Source organism: Protopterus annectens, chromosome 1.part1 (genome assembly GCF_019279795.1).
Source record: "Protopterus annectens isolate FY-2018-M chromosome 1.part1, PAN1.0, whole genome shotgun sequence".
NCBI lineage: Eukaryota > Metazoa > Chordata > Ceratodontiformes > Protopteridae > Protopterus > Protopterus annectens.
Genome location: NC_056726.1, coordinates 460918173 through 460939969, shown reverse-complemented (window position 1 = coordinate 460939969; position 21797 = coordinate 460918173). Strand labels below are relative to the sequence as shown.

At 41.9% G+C, this 21797-nt stretch overlaps 1 protein-coding gene across 1 annotated transcript in view; it reads left to right on the top strand.

The window, feature by feature from the left end:
- COG2 (component of oligomeric golgi complex 2) overlaps positions 1–21797 on the top strand; it is a 1275772-nt gene that overhangs the window by 391966 nt on the left and 862009 nt on the right. The window contains exon 6 of the mRNA XM_044076075.1: positions 4103–4211. Within this exon, the coding sequence (XP_043932010.1) occupies positions 4103–4211 (109 nt within the window). The remainder of the gene's footprint in view (positions 1–4102; positions 4212–21797) is intronic.

Sequence of the window (21797 nt, the reverse complement as noted above, 5' to 3'; positions counted from 1 at the left end):
TCTTTTTCTAGTCCAGGGAGGTGCATCTGAAGTCATTCACCCCCCCCACACACACACATAAACCATGATGGAGTCATACTGGTACTTGTAGTTGGGTTGAGTGACTTGTGAGCTTGAGTGACTTGATGGATCCCAACACTTGACAGGCAGCTAACCATAACCCACTCTTTATCCAGCCTGGTGTGGGGGACATCCGTGTGCCTGTCTATGGAGTCTCCTCTCCTATGACCAGTACATTGGGATTTGTGATGTTATGTCTTATGGTCTTATTTGTTGAGACACTGGTATGTGGGTTGTGTTGTGGTTGTTTTTTGCATTATGTGTGTAAGTGTTTTCTGTTTGGGAGGTCTCTGGTCTTTTGCTAGGTTACTAGTGAGTACCTCCGCATATGTAGGTTTACAGTGGATATAAAAAGTGTACACACCCCTGTTAAAATTCCAGGTTTATGTGATATAAAAAATGAGACTGCAATAAATCATTTCAAAACGTTTCCCACCTTTAATGTAACCTATAACCTGTATGATTCAATTGAAAAACAAATAAATCTCGTTGCATAAGTGTGCACACCCTTAAACTGATACTTTGTTGAAGCACCTTTTGATTTAATTACAGCATTCAGTCTTGGGTACACACCTATCATTAATTAAAAAAGACTCTGATTAACCCCATTTAAAGTTCAGCTGTCCTAGTAGGATTTTCCTGTCATGTACTCAGTTGCCTGCTACAGTAAAAGCCATGGTTCGCAGAGAGCAAAACAAAGCATCAAAGGGATCCCATTGTTGAAAGGTATCAGTCAGGAGAATGGTACAAAAAAATTTCCACAGCATTGGATATACCATGGAACACAGTGAAGACAGTCATCAAAAAGTGGAGAAAATATGGGACAACAGTGATGTTGCAAAGAACTAGACGTCCCTCCAAAACTGATGAAAAGACAGGATGAAAACTGGTCAGGGAGGCTGCGAAGAAACCTACAGCAACACTAAAGGAGCTGCAGGAATTTCTGGCAAGTACTGGTTGCATACTACATGTGACAACGATCTCCCATATTCTTCATATGTCTGGACTATGGGGTAGGGTTGCAAGACGGAAGCCTTTTCTTACACAGAAAAACATCCAGGCCTGGCTAAAATTTGCAAAACAATACATAAAGTCTCGAAAAAGCATATGGAAAAATGTGTTATGGTCTGATAAGACCAAGGTTGAACTTTTTGGCCACAATTCTAAAAGGTAAGTTTGGTGTAAAAACAACACTTCACATCACCAAAAGAACACCATCCCCAAGGTTAAGCATGGTGATGGCAGTATCATGCTTTGGGATTGCTTTTCTTAAGCTGGAGCTGGGGCTGTAGTCAAGGTGGAGGGAATTATGAACAGTTCCAAGTACCATTCACTTTTGGCCCAAGACCTTCAGGTGTCTGCTAGAAAGCTGAAGATGAAGAGGAATTTCACCTTTCATCACGACAATGACCCCAGGCATACATCCAAATCAACAAATGAATTGCTTCACCAGAAGAAAATTAAAGTTTTTAAATGGCCCAGCCAGAGCCCAGAGCTAAATCCAATAGAAAATCTGTGGGGTGACCTGAAGATGGCTGTGCACAAGAGATGCCCTCGCAATCTGACAGATTTGGAGTGCTTTTGCAAGGAAGAGTGGGCAAATATTGCCACATCAAGATGTGTCATGCTGATAGACTCCTACCAAGAAGACTGAATGCTGTAATTAAATCAAAAGGTGCTTCAACAAAGTATTAGTTTTAAGGGTGTGCACACTTGTGCAACCAGCTTATTGTACATTGTTGTATTTTTTATAGTTTTTCCCCTAACAGATTTGTTTGTTTTTCAATTGAATTGTACAAGTTATAGGTCACATTAAAGATGGGAAAAGTTTTGAAATGATTTATTGTGGTCTCATTTTTTATATCACAAAAACCTGGTATTTTAACAGGGGTGTGTACACTTTTTATATCCACTGTATGTGTCGTGTCCTTATTTAGTGTGGGAAGTGACGTGTGTGTGTGTGCTGACAACCTGTTTGACATTCAGTTTATCCTTATGTGAGAGTCTTGCCTCCAGTTTCATAGTATAACTACATCTCTCACATAAAGTATTTGTTTCAGGAGTAAGTGGTTGTCAGTATACAAGAGACAATTGCTACATTGCCTCAGGATGACCATGCCCATTAGACTGGCCAGTGAGATCATGGGAAACTGCCTGTCCATGATAGCAGGTTCTTAATATGTGTTTTATTAGGGAAGGAAATTAGTTAATTTGACAGGACTATGTTGGTAGCTCCGAGGCCATGAGAGGACCTGTACTTTGTGTTGTAGGCTAAGGTTGATCAATAAGACAACATTGCTCATTGGGCAACTGGGTTGCTCCTAGAGCAGCAGAAAGGCTTGGAAAGGTTTCACTGAGAGTTGTTTAGGGAAAAACTTTTTCAAGGCTTTTCCATCTGTACAGGGCACTGCCAGCCACTGGGCAAATCCAAGGCTTAAATACAAGCAAAAAGGAACAAGTTTTAAGCTAGCAACCAATCAGGAAAGCACATGATAAGCCTTCCACCAGCAATCCCCTAATCAGACAAGTTAGATCAGCACACTTCTGCTGTAAGAGAGCAGGAAAACCCCTTCTTAACGTAGAATTGCTGGTTTGGAGCCCAGCTGTAACAAGACCACAAAAACTAGCTACAACAGTACAGTGCAATTAACTGCTTCAAGTGCCAGTAGGCAGTAAAGTTTATATTTTTATATACAGTGCAGAAAAAAACAGCAAATGGCTTAAAAAACTGCTAAAATACAGTCAGAATTTTCAAGAGAAGTGCAAAAAAAATACTTATTTTTGTATTTTCAATAATGGATTGCTCCACATGAATGCAGATTCCCAGCACTCTCTAGCATAATTGCCAAAAGACGAGCAGCTCTGAGTAGCTATGCCAAAGCCAGAGCAAGTGCGAGTCTTAAATATGAGCAAAGAGGAACAAGTTTTAAGCTAACTACCAATTACGAAAGCCCACAATAAACCTTCCACCAGCAATCTCCAACTTAGACACACTTCTGCCACAGGAGTGCAGAAAAAAACTTAATGTAGAATAGGTGTAACAAGAACACAGAAACAGGCTACAATAGTCCTACAATTGTCAAATACAAAGTAGTACAGTGCAATTAACTACTTAAATCAGCAGTAGACTGTATAGTTTTTTTTATATAAAGTGCAGAAAAAACCCAGCAAATAACTTAAACTGCTAAAATACAGTCACAATTTTCAAGAGTACAACAAAATACTTATTTTTGTCTTTTCAGTAATGGATTGCTCGAGGTGAAAGCAGATTCTCAGCACTCTCTACCGAAGTTGCCAAATGAGCAGCTGTGAGAAGCTTCAAAGAAAAAAAATGGCAGAAAGGCAGCAGAAGTTTCACTTAATAAGTTGCAATGAGTTCCCAGCAAAGAAGATATGTTGCAAGGGCACCAGTTCAAAGAGTGGACTTATTTGTAGCAAGGAAATCTTTAGCAAGCTTAGATATAGCCTTGTGAATGAAGATATTTTTAACTTATTGATTTTACTAGTGAGATGAAGATGGATACACAGTAATGTTTATAAAGCATTGCTGTTCTTGGGAGAGATGTCACAGTAGGAACAGATTTCTTTGAACTAATTTGAGTGTTCAACAAGGAACATCATTGCCTTCCTGATAAGTAGGTCTGAGGACCATTAAAGTATGTAGCAAGTGCTGCAGAGATGAGGAACATTAGCTGAGTGAAGTGTCATTTTTTTACTGAAATGAAGTCTAGTCATTGGTGCAGTGTATTTAAACTTTTTTGCAGTTAAAAACCGTGCAATCAAAATCCTGTTTTAAACAATTTATGTAGTCATTGTTTATACATAAGACACTAGTGCCGTAAGTATCCATTAATTTAAACTTTGTTGTTTGTAGGTACCATTTATAAACCAGATGCATACTAATGAATTATTTACACATAGAAGATACAAATTTCAGAAATTTGTATTAATATAGTTCTTTACTTATAAATTCATGTTTTATTTTATTAGGAAATTGTTATATTTATTGCTGATAAATTGTAATTATCTAATTATATTTTAGCCCATTACTGGCTGGACCTATTTTAGAAAGGATAGCAACTGAATTCAACCAGTTACAGTTTCATGCTGTGCAGAGCAAGGGGATGCCTCTTTTGGATAAAGTGCGACCTGTGAGTACTGCCATTTATTTCTGACTAATCAAAATTTAGAATCCTAAATTTGTTAAGACATCTAATAAACATAGCATATTTTATTGTAATTCTAAGTTCATTACATTGTCCACTTAATAAATTCTAAGTAACACACTTCTGTTGTTTTGCTCTTCATGCAATTGTTTATAGTCTTGCTGTCAGCTTGGGTTTCATAGAAGAATTTTAGTTTGTTGTTTTATATCTTTTCTTTTTGTTATGGTCCTAATTAGGGTGTATATGATGCAAACTTTGACTTTTTCAGAATTTTGGTGAGATTCAGAAATCATGCATTTGTGTATATGAGGTATCCAGACAGTAAGAGCAGGTGCAGATAGCCATAAATTAGTCAGAAAATGTTGAGTGCTGCACATTTGTAGCTTGCATCTCAGAGCAAGCTGTTTACATTCCTTGCCTTCCTCAATGATCCACAGTGATCCAACACACCAATCATGAAAACTTAAACAAACCTCTTCTCCACATCAGGTAACTCTATGGCTCAGCGTTGCATGCTGAGATGTCTGGTATACACACCAGTTCAAAGTGCACACAGCACACCTTAGCAATGTTGCTGCAGTACATAGAACACTAGAATTCATCTAATGATATGTAAAAATAATATAAAACTGTGCTCACCAAACCATATGCTGGTTTGCACAATAAATATTGCCCCTAACCTGACATTGCAACTATATTATGTTGTATTTGGAGCACAGCCAGCTTTGCACAGGCCATTGCTGAATTGAGGGAGTTTCTGAATGTCAGACAGGATAGGTTCATAGGTTAGTACTAGGTTAACTGCCTTTGGGAGCCATTTTTTAAGCCTAGCCAATTTTCCCTTGGGAGACTCAAACCCTGCACCTTGTGTTTGTAAGGCAAACACCTTAACCATTAGGCCACCCTCCCAACCCTAAATCTGATACATTTTCCCATTATGTCATATTACATCATTGTAGAGATGGCAGATGGTACAGGGTTATGTTCTGAAACATGAATGTACATTAGAAATGAAGGGATTGTCTTGCAAGCACTATGGGATAGAAGTTACATTGAATAAACAGAGTGCTCATCTACAACTTGTTTATTGCACTATTTTAGTCTAACTAACGATTTTACTGCTGATCTTTTCTGGAAGCGTGCAACTGTTATACTAGTTTTTACCCCCTGTCTATAAAGGATGTTACCTTTATTTATTTATTTATTATTTATTTTAAATTTGTTGACCGGGAGTGTCCGACTGGACATAGGTCCATTTTCAGTGGAGGCCCGGGGAGAAAAGCTTCATATCCTACATGATGATTTGATTTATTCCTATGTAAATTTCAGGGAATTCTACTGGGATGCTTACCTGATATGCTTGAAGCAAAGTCTCTGCTTAAGGTTCCTTGTATTTTTAAAATAGAAGCATGGTTGCATCCCTACGGTATTTCTTAGCACCTCATCAGTTAGTAAAATGGGCCATTTCCTTTTTGTAATCCTACAAACATCCTTCACATTGCTAGAAAAAGTAAGTCCTAGCCTGAGTTGTCTGTAACTTACATGTTTAACAATATCAGTCCTCCCCTTCCTTTCAGAAAAATAGGGCCTCCCTTGTGTTTCTCCCTGAGCTATTAAGGAGATGGAAGGTTCTGAATATAGAACTAAGCTTTAATTACATCAGACTGCTTATTGATTTCTTTAAACCTATTGAGAATATGTTCCACGGCTTGCGTGAAAAGTTCACCACTGAACAATGTGCTAAGAAGTTTGATGAGTTGATGCTGAGCGTTACCAGTTATGATTATAAATTGCAGCGGCAAAAACGTTGGAAACCTAATTCAAACATAATTTTTTTGTGTTGAACGACAATATCTTCTAGGCTAGGTTCCTCTCCTTGCCGTAGTTGTAAGGCCTGTGATCATATTATGGATGCTCCAGTCCTTGTACATTCCACTGTAAATATTAAGTATGAGTTTAGATTCTATGCTGATTGCAAAAGTAAAGATTTGGTCTATCTTGCCACCTGTAAGAATTGCCCATGTTTTTATGTTGGAAAGACTAATCGTAGTCTTAAGAATTCTGGAACATCTGGGTGAAATTGGAAGGAAGGTTAGAACAAATGTGTTTTGTAAACATGTTGCCTCCAATATTAATCGTACTTTTCTCTTTAAAGTGATACAATTAACTTCTAAGAGTATTGGGGAGGATGTGTTGTTAAATAAACAGAGAACAATGAATTGAAATGGATCATCACCATGCAGGCAGATAACGGCTTTGGTTTGAATGACATTTCACTTAAACCTTACTTGCTTTCAGGGAACTTTAAACACTAATTAGTTGTTATGATAACAGTGATGAGGGTTTGACTTGTCAATTAATTTGCCTATGTATTCATGCAGCTTAATGTGTTTCTTAGTTTGGACATTAAACATCTTCATCGGCTGTTTGCTCATTTTCTCATTTTTTACTTTTGTTTCAAACAAACTTGAAATTACGATGGCTGTATAGCTTTTCTTGAATATGAAACTGCTTGGGAAGAGATTATTCAAAAAACAATAGAATTAGAGGACAGAACAGATAGGAAAAACCTGAAATTTTCAGCTATACCAAGCTGGAAGGAACAGATGCATTAATTTTACGAAAGCACAAATAATCAACTGGACTGATATTCCACAGCAGGAGTTTTTAGTTGTGTGTGCTCCAGACCTGGCTATGAGAAAACAACCTAGACCTTTAGTAGTAAAGATGCAATCCTACAAGCAGAAGAGTTGATTCTGACAAAACTGTGGCAAAAGGGCAAAATACTAAAAGTGGGAGACTGCAGAGTGTTTGTGGAGAATGATTACTCCTCTTCTGTCTTGTGTACAATGAATACATTTATGCCACTTTTCAGGGAATGTTGAGACACAGGTGTGGGATTCAAACTGCTGTACCTAGCTGTCTTCAAGGTATTCTTCACTGGAGAGACAAAATCATTTTTTGATGAAGTGCATGCTAAGGAGGAAATTCAAAAGTTTGTCCAACAAAAATTGAGCTGTGAAAAAGAAGATTCTGCTTCTTGTTCTTCTGGTAATACTTCTGGGAGAACGTGAATTGACTAGCAGAATCGAAAATACATTGGAAATAAAGCAGAGACAGGATATGGGAGATGAACAGTAGTAACACCAGAAACTTAATGTGGTATTACAATGCAATAATTATATTTATGAAATATGCCAGAACAAGAAAATCTGAAAATATTGGACTTTTTCAGAATTTGTTGGTCTTGTGGGGTACTCCAAAGTATATGCCCTACTTCATGTCATTAATATTCAGAAGAATGCTTTGGGGGTGGAAAGAGAGGGGACTTACTAGTACTATTTTTGTGGTGTATGGTTGTCTTTGCATACTATAAAGTAAAGTTTTCTCAGTTGTTTTTAAGTGTAATGGGGATTGTAAACAGGTGTTGCTGTTCATTTTTTTTCTTTCTTTCTCCCTTCTCTCTCTCTCTCTTCACTTTTAAGAAATGTAGGCATTGCAGTGTAAAAAATGACTGCTTAAAAGAGCATGACAAAAGAAAAATTAGTGTGTTTTTTCTCATTCTTGCATGGGGGAAATGACTGGCTTAATGACCTTAGATTAATTTAGTAACAAGTTTTAAGATATAGTAAAGTAAATTAAAAAGAATATTGAATATTATGAGTTTTTTAGCAAATGAATCTATGCTTAGTAGCAGTTCTGTATCTGGTCCTCATGCTTCCATGGAAACAATATGATAGAGAAATCGACTGCCTGTTCCTCATGTCTCCATGGAAGCAATCTGATAATACAAAATTAGCTGTCTGGTTTTCATGTCTCCATGGAGACAGTCTGATAAAGAGAAATCAAAAGATTGTTTCCCATGTCTCCATGGAGACAGTCTGATAATGAGAAATTGGCTGTCTGGTTCTCATATCTCCCTGGAGATGCTCTGATTAAGAGTAATTGGTTACAGTCTGGTAGAGAGTGATTGGTTGGGGGGGGGGTGAAAAGAGAAACTGGCTATGAGATAATGTTCTCTGAAACCATTCAGGGTTTACGCAGCTGGGAGAGATAAAAGATAAGACAAAACAAGTTAGCACTTAGAAGTACATGCTGCACCATTTTCTTTTAGCCGAAGTCAGGTCTGGGAGGGTAAAACCTCAATATTTGAATGTACATAGTTTTGTGTGTTAGAAATAAGTTAGTAGATTATTTTATTTTATTTTTTTGCGGGTTTTTGATAAAACAAAAAGATGTTATGTGGTCCAATCTCGCCTACATTCTTACTCACGGGTTCGGAGCCGAACATCGGCTCCAATTCGGCCAACTTATATTTTTCTAGCATGAAGTCTCTAATTGGCTGGGCTAACCTGGTATCCCATGTTGCACTGCTCCATAACCCCAGATCTCGTTTGCCGCTCATGTAGCTAGGACGTGGTCTTGCTTGGCTGTGGCTAAGTAATTTTAAAACTTCTTTTTTCACTGAAAATTGTCTTTTTTCTTCACAAAAGCTATTTTAATAGCTGTTTGCTCTTGTTATTATCATTTTTGTTGTGCTGTGAGTGTATTGTTTGTGGTATCCCTCCGTTCCTACGGGCTAGGCCTGTTTAAGTTAGAGGACCTAGTCCTCCCCTTGTGTAGTTTGTCTGAGGAAAGCGTTTGTCCCTTGCTTCGGTGTGTGTCTTGTTGTCGTGTCAGAATCGTTTAAATTAGAGATTCTTGTCAACTGTTGTTAGCGGTAGTTTCCTGCCTTAACCGTTGTGGCCTAAAGTCCTGTTTCTGTGGTGTTGTGTACTGTGATTTTGCGGTTATGTCTAAGGATCAAAAAGAACACAAACCCTCCGGGTTTAAGAAGTGTTCTAAATGTAGCTACAAGATGTCCATTACAGATGGACATGCTGTTTGTGTATACTGCCTGGGGGCGAAACATTTACAATAGTCCTGTAGGTTTTGTCACGCGTTTAGCCCTAAGGTGCTACAGGAGAGAAAAAATAAACTTATACTGAAGGGTCTTCTTAAGCCTTCCTTTGTGGAGTCCTTGGACTCTTCCTCTGGTTAACAGTCTAAAACCAAGACTTCTAAGGCTAAGAAAAGATCTCCGGCTCCATCTGTTTCATCGGAGCCACCAGAGAAGACTACCAAATTGGATTCTACCTCCTCGTCTCCTTTGTCCTCGGGGCCGCAGGAGGTAGCTGTGATTCTTGAATCTGCCTCGGCTCCTATCCTGTTAGAGCCCATTCGGAGCCGGTCTCCTAGTGTCAGACAAGGATCTCCAGATAGGAGATCACAGTCACCTTCTCTCTCTTCCAAATCCTCCAGACTCTCTGATTTGGATGTGGATAGGGTGGTCCAGAGGCTCCTGCAGTCGCCGGTTTTGGCAAAACTATTTTCGGCTCCGACCCAGTCAGCTCCGGTGCCAGTCCCGATGAGTGCACCCATGTTTCCTCCTCCGAGCACCTCCTCGTCTTCGGAGCCGGAGTGTTCGGCTCTGGGTGATGTTCTGCCGGCTCCGATACCTCTTAAGGCTTTATCAGTGCCGACGTCGGCTCCTACCATGTCGGCTCCATCCTCTGGTTTCGGAACCTGGGTTTCCTCTGTCGGGCCCAAGGGGGATACTTGGGGACTTTTATCGGTTCCGAGCCTCCCTCTCGGCGCTTCGGCTCGGGGAACTTTGGTTCCGATCTTGGCCTCAGAGGTTGGTCCATCCTCGGATTCGGGGGAACCCGCCTTCGAGGCCATGAGGAGCGCACTGTCCAGATCCTCAGTGGCATCACCTGGATTGGTCATTCCATCCCCTTCCACTCCAGTGAGAGCCTCTGATGTCCCCCTATCGATTGACGGCAAAGCCCCAAGTCCCCAACTTTCTGAGGGCCCCTCAGAGTCTGTGCCTGAGGAGCCCCCAAGAAAGAAGTTGTGCAAGCGGAAGCACATAGACTCCCAGGATGAGTCCTTCACCTCTGATACCGACCTCGAGGAGTCAGAGGGGTCCCCCAAGTCGTCCTCCGATGATGTCTCTTTCAACGACATCCTAGAGATTTTGAGGCAGAGAGGCGGCTGGTCGTCCAAAACCACCTCTGAAGAGGAGTCGGTATTCCTCAAGGCCTTTGGGGCTCAACCCTCCGCCTCCTGGGTGTCTCCTCCCTTCGATGAGCTCCTGGATTTGATCTGTCGAAGGGCGTGGGAGACTCCTAACTCGGTGGAGTCTGTACCAAGATGCCCTAATAAATTTCTCTCAGCTCCCCCTGGGAAAGAGTTCCTGTCCAAAGGGGTTTCTGTGGATGCCATGGTGGTGGCGGCAGCCACCCAGCAGGAAGTAGCCGAGTCTTATTCCTCCGTCCATCCTCCTAACAAGGAGTCCAGGAGTATGGATCGGTATGGGAAGCGTACCCTCTCTTCAGCGACCTTCACACTTCGGTCTCTGAACTATCTATGTCACTTTACTTGGCTCCAGAGAGATCTCCTTAAAGAGTTAGGAGATGCTCTAATGGGTAACGTACCTGAGGCGTTAACACAGACTGTTAACGCCCAGTTGTCTATTCTTGGCTCGATTGTCAACTCGTCCATGAGGCTCATATCTTATGCAGCCGAGGGGGCGAGCGGGGCAGCTAGCTCAGGTGTAGCCCTTAGGAGGCAAGCCTGGATGCGCCTGTGTCATTTCGCGGAGGCCTTCAAGTCTTCCTTCACTGACGCCCCCTTTGATGGGTCCTCACTCTTTGGGACCAAAGTGAAAGACACCCTCACCAGATGCGAGCAAGAGGGAAAGACCCTGTGTGCCGTAGGGGTCCATTTTTCCCTCCCATCTAGGCCTTACCCCAAGGCTCAGAGGGAAGGAAAGATGTGGTTCAAAAAGTCACAGAAGTCTTTCCTTGCCGGTCAAGGTGAGCCCCCCTCCAGAGGCAGAAGAGGGGGTGGCTATTCTGGGAGATGCCGCCCTAGGGGCAGAGGAGGCCCACGCAATTCGGGAGACCGTGATTCCTTTTGCGGACCTTCATATCATCGTCCCTGATGTATTGCCCGACTGTGCTGTTCCGGAGCCAGTCGGGGGGCCTCATTTCGTTGTACCTGGAAGCATGGGCAAGTATCACTCTGGATCGATGGGTGCTTCGTATAGTTACCAGAGGTTATTCCATCCCCTTATTGTCAGACCCTCCTCCACCCAAGAGAATCCCAGACGTTCCACCCAGTCAAAGGGATCACGCAACACTAGAAATTTCAAAGTTGCTGGAAAAAGGAGTCATCCAACCTGTCCCCTCAGACCAGATCGGATTAGGGACTTACTCAAGACTCTTTTTGGTGCCGGAAAAACAGGGGACCTGAGACCCATCTTGGATCTCAGCTGACTGAATCGATACGTTCTAAAGTCCAAGTTCCGAATGGTCACCCTTCAGTCTATTTTTCCATTGCTGGGAAAAGAAATATGGATGTGCTCCATCGATCTCAAGGATGCTTACTACCATATCAAAATGGACAGGGCATCCAGGAGTCACTTACGCTTCCGGCTGGGAGCCAGTCATTTCCAGTTTCATACCGTGCCCTTTGGCCTCACCACAGCCCCCAGGATGTTCACCAAGTGTTTGGCAGTGGTGACAGCTCACCTGAGATGTCAAGGATTCCAAGTGTTTCCATACCTGGACGACTGGCTCCTCACCGCCCCCACCAGGCATCTTCTCATTCAGGCCAGGGAAAAGACCATTGCCCTTTGTCATCAACTAGGAATTACCTTGAACTGGGGAAAGTCTGCCTTGCTGCTCTCACAGCATGTCACATTTACAGGCGCAGAGCTAGACACCGTTCTTATGCGGGTGTTCCTGCCTCAAGAAAGGATAGAAATGTTGCAGGGTCAGGTTCGTGCATTACTACCCCTCAAGAAGGTTCAGGCCAGATGGGTTTTACAGCTCCCGGGATACATGTCAGCCACCATTATGTTAGTGCCCCTAGCCAGATTACACATGAGACTTCTGCAGTGGCTACTCTCTGCCCAATGGTCCTTTCAGAAACTTCCCCTGTCCCATTTGATCCTACTCACCGATCGGTGCAAACAGGACCTCTGTTGGTGGCTGCATTCCACTAACTTGAACAAAGGGAATCCCTTTATTCTTATGACTCCGGTTGCCACGGTGACAACGGACACCTCCCAGATAGGGTGGGGGGGCATTATCTTGGCAGGACGGTCCAAGGCACCTGGCAGGATCACGAGGTACATCTGCACATCAACGTTCTAGAGATGAGAGTGGTGTTACTGGCGTTGCAAGCACTGCAGAGCTCTCTTCCCCTAGGAACGATTGCAATTCACTCGGACAACATGTCTGTGGTGTGGTACCTGAACAAGCAAGGGGGAACCATGTCTTACCCCCTCTGCAGAGAGGCCATGCGAGTGTGGCAGTGGGCAGTGTCTTCCCGACTGTTCCTAGTGGCAACGCACATTCTGGGGAAGGCCAGTGTGATAGCAGACAGGCTGAGCAGATCTATTCTGATGCCTTACGAGTGGTCCCTGAACCGCCGAATTGCGGAACAGATTTTCAAAAGGTGGGGTCAGCCTTGCTGCGACCTTTTCGCCAATCCCCACAATACCAAGTGCAGCAACTACTTCACTCTGACCCCCCCCCCACAGGGGGAGTCACTCAGGGATGCTCTAGTCCACGATTGGCCTCCCGGTCTGCTCTATGCTTTCCCTCCGTTTCTTCTGCTACCAAGAGTGATCCAGAAAGCCATTTCCTCAGGAAGCAAGATGATTCTTATTGCCCCACACTGGCCTCGCCAAGTCTGGTTCTCCTTTCATCATCAGTATGCAGTGGACAGTCCTTGGACTCGGGACCCAGCACCAGACCTACTGACACACGTCGGGACAGTCCCATCCCTCCCTGCGGACCCCCAGGTTGACAGCCTGGCTACTCCACTTCCATCTTTAGTCAGACTTCATCGTTTTTCACCTGAGGGTAGTACACATTTTATCTTCTTCTCATAAATCTTCTACCAGGAAGATTTACTCCAGCAAGTGGAAAAGATTTTCAATTTGGGCTTAGGCCAAGGGACTGGATCCTTTCACAGCCCCCATCTGCTGTCTTAGATTTTTTATCCACACTTTTTCAACAGGGTTCTGCTCCTGCTAACATTAAGGTTCAGCTGGCCGCTATTTCTAATTTTCATACCTCTTACGAACCTTCTCTCATGGCTCATAAGCTATGTAAGGCCTTTTTGAGGGGCACCTTGTTGCTTCGGCCTCCTGTGTCAGAACCCGTCATGCCATGGGATTTAAATTTTGTGTTACAGGCCCTGACGTCATCACCTTTTGAACCAGCTGCCACCTGTGAATTAAAATTTCTGTCTTGGAAGACTGCATTCTTAATAGCTATCACATCAGCCAGACGGGTGTCGGAGATTCAAGCGTTGTCCATCAAATCCCCGTATTTAATATTTCATAAGGACAGGGTTTCTTTGAGACCTAATCCGTCCTTCTTTCCGAAGGTAACCTCTGCCATTAACCTCAATCAGTCCATTGAGCTGCCAGTTTTCTTTCCTCAATTTTCCAACAAGGCGGAGTTTAAGTTTCATCAATTGGACGTACACGGGCAGCTTCGTTTTTACTTACATAGGACAAAACAACTTCGTAAGTCTGACCAACTCTTTGTGTCCTTCTCAGAAAATAGAACAGGTTTCCCTGTTTCTAAGATTGCAATTTCCAGATGGATTTCTGACTGCATCTCCTACATTTACTTGTCAGCAGGCAGAGAGTTACCATTCCCCGTCAAGGCTTACTCCACCAGGGTTGTTTCCACTTCAGTAGCTTATCACTCCAGACTATCATTGGATGAAATTTGTGCAGCGGCCACATGGGCTTCTCCCCACACCTTCATTACTCATTACAAATTAGACGTGGCTTCTAGGGGCCGGGCTTCCTTTGGTTCCACTGTTCTCAGGAGCATCTTCCATTGAGCCTCCCAGGATAGAGGTGCTGGGGACGCTGTCCCATGAGTAAGAATGTAGGCGAGATTGGACCACATAACATCTACAAGTTATGTACTCATCATAACGCTTGATGTATGTGGTCCACCTTGCCTCACATTCTTACGTTCCCTCCCACCTTCCCCCCTCCTGGAGGATTTGGAGGCGACATTTGTTTTCATTACCCTTCGGTATTGGTTATTTTTTCTTTGCTGCCCTGGTTAGTGTTCTACTCTTCTGTACTGTGGTTGTGCATGAGGTGTGGCTATAAGCTGCTGCAAACTAGATCTGGGGTTATGGAGCGGTGCAACATGGGATACCAGATTTGCCCAGCCAATTAGAGACTTTGTGCTAGAAAAATATAAGTTGGTCGAGTCGGAGCCGATGTTCGGCTCCGAACCCGTGAGTAAGAATGTGAGGCGAGATGGACCACATACATCAAGCGTTATGGTGAGTACATAACTTGTAGTTTTGTAAGATGTGACATAGGCTCCAAGCTCCAGTAGATATGACAAACAGCTGTATAAAAGTTCAACCTTCCCAACAGTGTATGCATGTAAAACTAAAGTTGGAACTAGACATTTAATAAAAAAGGTGTTATACATTAAAGATGGGAATAATAACATTTTAATACAGTGATGCTTTTTGTAATGTCTTTCAATGTCAATGGTCTCGTAGATAAATATAAAAAAGAAAGAGTAATGAACTGTATAAAAATTGTAGAGTGGAAATAGCTATGTTACATGAGACACACTTGGAAAGAGCTAAATATTTGAATTTGAAAAAGAAAGGTTTTCAGGGTGGTTATTCCACAGAATACCTGGGACAAAGGAAAAGAAGAGTACTTGCATTAATTGCAAGAGGAGCTCCAATAGTGGTAGAAAAGGATAAAAAGATAACTACAGATTTGTAGTGCTAAGGGGGCACTGGTAAGGGAGGAGGATTACACTGCCATGTATTTATATTCCACCTAAAACTGCTATAAATGAGCTTAAGAAAATTCTGGGAGAAATAATCAGTTTTCAGCAAGGAATATTGTAGCTGGGGGCCGGAATATGATTTGCAGTATCTGTCTGCCTGGGATGACATGGTCGACAAATCACGATGCTTTGCCAGAGATGGCCTGCACCTGTCACCCCTGGGATTCCGGATACTGGCTAAGGTTGTTGCTGCCCTTATAGTGCCTTTTTTAGGCAAGGTTCAAATGACAAATTCAACACTGTAACAGGAACAGGCAAGCAAAAACTGAGGGTGATGCTACTCAATGCTAGAAGTCTAAATCTCAAAATGCACTCACTCGAGGCACTCCTTAAAATGGAGAACATTGATATCTGTGCAGTGACTGAGACCTGGTTCAAGGCTCCAGAGAGCACCCCTGTGCTACCAGGCTATAACTCATACCACACTTTTCGGCCATGTAACCTGGACCGGAACACCAAAGGCGGAGGTGTGTCCATATTCATTAAGGATATCCACACCTCCAGGCTAGTTGCTCAGCATAATGCAGCCGAAGTTATCCAAGTACAACTAACTCTGGGCAAAACTGCAACCCAAATTGTAGCTTGCTACAGATCACCCACCATGCCCCAGGATTCCCACTCCTCTTTTCTTGATGTACTGGAAAATATTAGGGTTCAACCAAACACCGTAATAATGGGTGATTTCAACTACCCCACCATTAACTGGGAAAACTAGTCATGTACCAACTCCTTCACTCAATGCTTTCTGGAATTCATAAACTCCAGTGCCCTGGATCAATTTATCCACACCCCCACCAAGGGCAACAATATCGTAGATCTAGTCATTACCAACATCAGTGACCGGTGTTCCGCATTTGAAGTCAACGCCTCATTGGTCCGATCCGACCATAAGCTAATTACCCTAGATATCCACATCCTGCCCCCACCCCCCATTAAGGAAACCATGGTAAAAAATTTCTCCAAAGCCAACTTCATGCGTCTTAAGACAGAAGTGGTGAACTTCATGACACCCATGCAGATGGACAATACAGTTACGACTACTGAATCCTACACAATTGCACTTTATAAACACTTACATGAGTGCATGGATCGTGCTATCCCAAACAGAATCAAGACGCTATCCTCCAAAAAAAGGAAGCCAATCTGGTGGTCCCCTACCATAAACAAACTGTACAAAAGAAGGAAGAAACTGTTGCAAAAGAGAGTAAAATCCTATGAGTGGAGGAGCTCCCTGGTCAGCCTCAGTAAGAAGCTGCGATCCCTGATAAAATCCTCCAAAGCTAGTTATGAAAACAAAATCGCCACTGATTCTAAAGATAACCATAAAGCATTCTATTGCTATGTCAAGAATCTCAATGGCAACACTCAGATCTGCTCTGAGTTACAGCACAATGGCACTAAATATACAGACCCAACTGATATTGCCAACATCCTGGCAAATAGGTTCAGTGCTAACTTTACCCCCTCTCACCCCCTAAAGAGCCCATCTCTATACCGGAAGAATGCAAAGTTCCTGTAATTACGGCTGCACAGGTGAAAACCACACTCTCTAAAGCCAAGAACACAGCATCCATGGGACCAGACAACATCCCAGGCTGCTTTCTACACAAACTACAGAATGAACTGGCACTCCACCTAAGTACCATGTTCAATCATAGCCTCACCTCAGGCTTTGTGCCTGCTGAATGGCGCACAACGATGGTTATCCCACTCCACAATGGGGGAGCCACCGTGGACCCCGGGAACTACCGCCCCATTAGCCTGACGAGCCTGGTCTGCAAGGCCATGGAACCTATCATCATGGAACGTATAAACAAAGACATTGATAATCTCCAAACTCTGGACCCCACCCAGTTCAGGTTTGTAAAAGACAGATCATGTCTCCTAAACCTGATAGACTTCTTTGAAGCATTCACCAAAGCCGTAGACAAGGGTAAGGTGGTTCACACAGCCTATCTAGATCTTGCCAAGGCGTTTGACACCATCCCCCACTCTGGAATTATAGATAAACTCAGTAAACTAGATATAAATCCCTATGTCACAAGATGGGTTGCTAACTGGCTCACTGACAGAACCCACACTGTGAAAGTAGCATACTCCAAATCCGACTTCAGACCCAGTGACAAGCGGGAGTACCATAGGGTTCAGTCCTGGGTCCTCTCCTGTTTGGTATATACTTCTCTGAAGTACAGGCTAACACAGAAGGTCTTTGGCTAACAAAGTTCGCAGATGACTGCAAACTAGGAGCCATAGTCGAAACTCCTAACGATGTGGACATCCTACAAAAGGGCCTCATTGAGACAGATGCCTGGTGTCAGAGCCATGGCCTCAAGCTCAATGCCAAAAAGTGCATTGTCATCCCCTTTGGTAAAAACTCTGTACCCATGAACTACAACATAGGCGGTAGTATACTTAAACCGAAAGTGTGATGAGACCTTGGGACACAGGTGGACAGTAGTCTCTCCTTTGATAATCACATCACCACAGTAGTCAGGAAATCCTTTTACGTGGCACACCTCATCACAAAAGGTTTCTCATCCAGAAAAAAAGAGGTCATTATTCCCCTTTACTCATCACTCATTAGACCCATTATAGAGTACAACGCCCCTTTTGGTAAGTATCCCACAAGACATCTACAACAACTGGAAAGGCTGCAGAAATACCTCACAAAGAGGATTACCGGCCTCAAACAGATGCCCTATGCAGACCGTCTCAAAAAACTGCAGCTTTACTCCGTTGCATATCGCCTACTCGGAGGTGATCTCTGCCTAACATACAAAGCTATGTCAAACCCAGAGCTGTTTGACATGCTCCACTTAAAGAAATCCCAATCCCTCCGAGCTACACGCTCTAGGGATCTAAACCTTGTCACCAGAATAATCAGAACATGTCAGAGGGATAGATTCCTGTCCCAGAGACTTCCCATACTTTGGAATAAACTACCTATATCTATATCAAACAAAGCTTCTCATTAGCACTCTTCAAGAAAAATCTTGATGATTGGATGGGAAATAGGAAATTCACCCCGGGGATCACCTCTGTGGCTCTGCTCGACAGTGGCACAGGAAAATAATTTTCTTGGGTGGCAAAAGCCAGGGTACCTTTTTAGCTGGGCTTGTATAGGCCCCAGGGCCGATAGCCTAGTACCTACCTATGAACCTATAAGGTGAGTCTGGGGGGCCCAGAAGGGAAAGTATAACAAAGGAGAAAAGATTTTTGAAGAAATTGATGAAAATATTTGGCATGGAAGGTGTGATTTCAGCAATAGGAGTTTGAAGTGACTGTCCATGTTATTCCCCAAGATATAAAAACTGGGCTAAGTTACAGAATTTACATTATACAGGAAGATGTGCATTTATTTGCAAGTCTTGATACACACCCAATAACTATTACAGAGCATGGGGCAATAACTAAAAAAAAAAACAGGGTAATGAAATAAAAATGAGATACTGGCACTTTCCGACCTATATGTTGAAAAGAGAGGAATTTAAGGATTACATAGTGGAGATTATTCAGGAGCTGTTTGAGAGGATAGGAATTTTGTCTGAAAATAGAGTGGGATAAAATTAAGATGGAGTTTAAAAATAGGGTGGAAATAAAAGAAAAGGAGATATGGTTAAGAAGTAGTAAGAATTATTTAGAGAATCTGACAAATGTTAAAGTATTGCAGAATAGGTGGAATCTCACAGAACAAGAAGAGGATTAACTGCAGGACGCTAAGCAGAAAAAAAGGGATTACCTCGAAAATATGCACGAGTTTAGAAAGATTGCTGTTAAGCAACTGTTTTTGTTAATAACTCAAAAGCACAAAAACTTTTAGCCCAATGACTCAGGCAACAGAAAGTAGAAAGGGCCGTCACCAAGCTTAGTGAGACTATATTAAGGAAGGTAACAAGAGATCCTGAAGAAGTATTAGAAATATTTCGGAAATTCTCTGAAAGTCTCTATAAAGCAGAGAAATATGGAAATCAAGAAAGTATACAAATTAAATATTTATGGAAGAAATTAAATATGTCAAGTTTAGAGATGAGGCTCAATTATTAACGGTTAGGACAGGAGGAGATGAGATAAAAATTGTGGTGTTTAACCAATCTACAGGAAAGTCCCCAGAAATAGATGGTATTCTGTAGAGGTTTGGAAGATAGGAGGGAAAAAAATAAGAGGAGGAAGAAAGCAGTGGTAGCTGTAATACCTAAAGAGGGTAAAGATCCATCAGATCCAGCTTTATACATGTCCATTTCTATATTAAACCATGATTATAAAGTGTTCATGTCTATAATGGCTAACAGAATGGCAAAAGTAATGCTAAAATTGATAGACGTGTATCAGTGTGATTTTGGGGAAGGGAGGCAAACATTTGACATTAACAGAACATTGATGATCCAGAGGGAAGCAGAATGTAAGAAAATACCATTGTTGGTGGTGGGTCTTTATGCAGAGAAAGCATTTGAAAGAATAAGCTGGGACTTCATGAGCAAGGCAGTGGAAGCATTTGCATTTCCTGAAAAAATTATAAGGTTGATTAGGAGGATATATGAGGGATCGGAGGCGAAAACTAAAGTGGGTGGGGTCCTAGCAGAGGAACCAAGCAGAGGTGTCCTCTTTCCCCTTTGTTATTTGCATTATATTTAGAACCATTGGCAAAGAAAATATAGGACTCAGAAATTCAACGATATAATTTGTATGGTAGTCAAGAAAAGCTGGCTATATTTGCAGGTGATATTATCTTATACCTGACAAAAGCAGAAAGAAACATTACAGTGTTGTGGAAGATTTTGAGCAGTTTTAAATCTTTTCAGGATAGAAAATTAATGAAGCTAAGACAAAGGCAATAGCAGTAAATTATGTACCCACACATGAATTGGATCAGCAATATCCATATTTATGGGGACATGATAAACTGAAGTATTTAGGAGTACGAGTTAAAATGATTCTGGTGTGGCAGATAAGTGGTAGATAAGGATATGTGGGAAGAGACTAAATAAAAGATAATACAAAAACTGAGAAAATGGAAGCTTTGTTGTATGGATATGGATAATAGTTAAAATGTTTTTAGTCCCTTTAGTCTTGTACATAGGTCAGGTATAGTTTTGCCAACCAGAGGAGACATTGTGGATCGCCATTTGTTAAGAGCTGAAGGACTGTATCTGAGAGTGGAAGATGACAAGATTCAAGTGGGATAAGCTGATTCTTCCAGTAGAACAAGGCGGATTGGGATTACCTGAATTGAATGGAGTATTTCAAAGCTACACAGTTAAGGCTCCTATACATGGCACAAGCAGAAAACTGTAATTCAGAGTGGAAAGGGATGAAACATGGGGGAAGCTTAAGAAACAAGGAGAGACTGGGATTTTGGATGCAAGCCTTTAAGGAGAATAACAGTAATCATACAGAATATTGTATCCCTAGAGTAGCAGAAAGTATCCTAAGACTAAGCCAACATGAGAGTGGAGAAAGGAGATTCTGCCGATAGGAATGACTGCAATTAGAAATGTAGACAATAGGCAAGAGGGGGCTGAAATTTATTGGAGTAAACTAGCAAACTAACAAAGATATTGGGAGCAAATAACTAGAGGGTGAAAGATGATAGAATAGGAAGACGCTAAGGATTTACTTGGACTACAGGTTAAAAGTTGCCTTCCCTATCAAGGATTATTATCAGAGTAGAGGCTAAGAAAAAAAAATAGTTGGGGTTCCTAAGTGAAAGACTCGCAGTGGTAGAGTTTTAGTAGAATCTAGAACAGAAGCTGCTATTAAAAAAAGAATAATTAGTAGATCATATAAAATATTGCACGATAACTATAAAACTCATTCAGAGGAGGTTTGAAAGAACTGGGAAGAGAGATTGTGTAAGCAATTCACAAAGAAACAATTGGAGGATATATGTGTGTCCCAAATATGCAACAAAATATAGACGATTTAGGATGTTTGCTTTGAAATGCTTACATTGCTATTTTTATACCCCAAGTAGACACCAGAGAATTTTTCCTCCGGTAGACAGCAAATGTTGGAGGTGTGACGGGGAAGAAAGAGGTAATTGGGAACATATTTTCTGGGAATGCAGTGAGTTGCCGGATTTAAGGATTTTCTGCGGGAACCACTGTTGGAGATGCTGGGTGGACAGATTGGTGTGACAAGGGAGATGATTTTTCTGAGCTATGATACAGAATCGGAACTGCCTAGAGATGATGAGACCTTGCTGTGTCTATTTATGGTGGCTGCCAAAAAAGCAATTAGTAGAATATGGAAATCAAAATCTAAACCAACTGTATTAGAAGTAGTGAATATAGTAATATAGGTAAAGTAACTGGAACGGAGATCTTTAGAAAAGGGTAAGAGCAAACTACATAGGTAAAAAATAGAAATTGTGGGAACAATACATACAGGGGAGGAATGAGGTTTTAAAGAAAGCAGGACTTAAATGAGCTATGTAATGTTTGACTGAAAATTATTGAGTAGATTATAAGTGGTGTATAATGTTTGCAACTGGGAGTGTTTCAATATGGTTTTTGATGTAAAATGCTTGTAACTAGGATTGTGTCGGTGTGTTTTGTTTTGTTTTCATGATTGCCTGTGTTGTAAGTGATGGTTTAATGAAGATGTTTCTTTAAAAAAAAGGACAGGAATTGAGTAATTTATGTAATGTTGCTTAGGTTATATGATATAT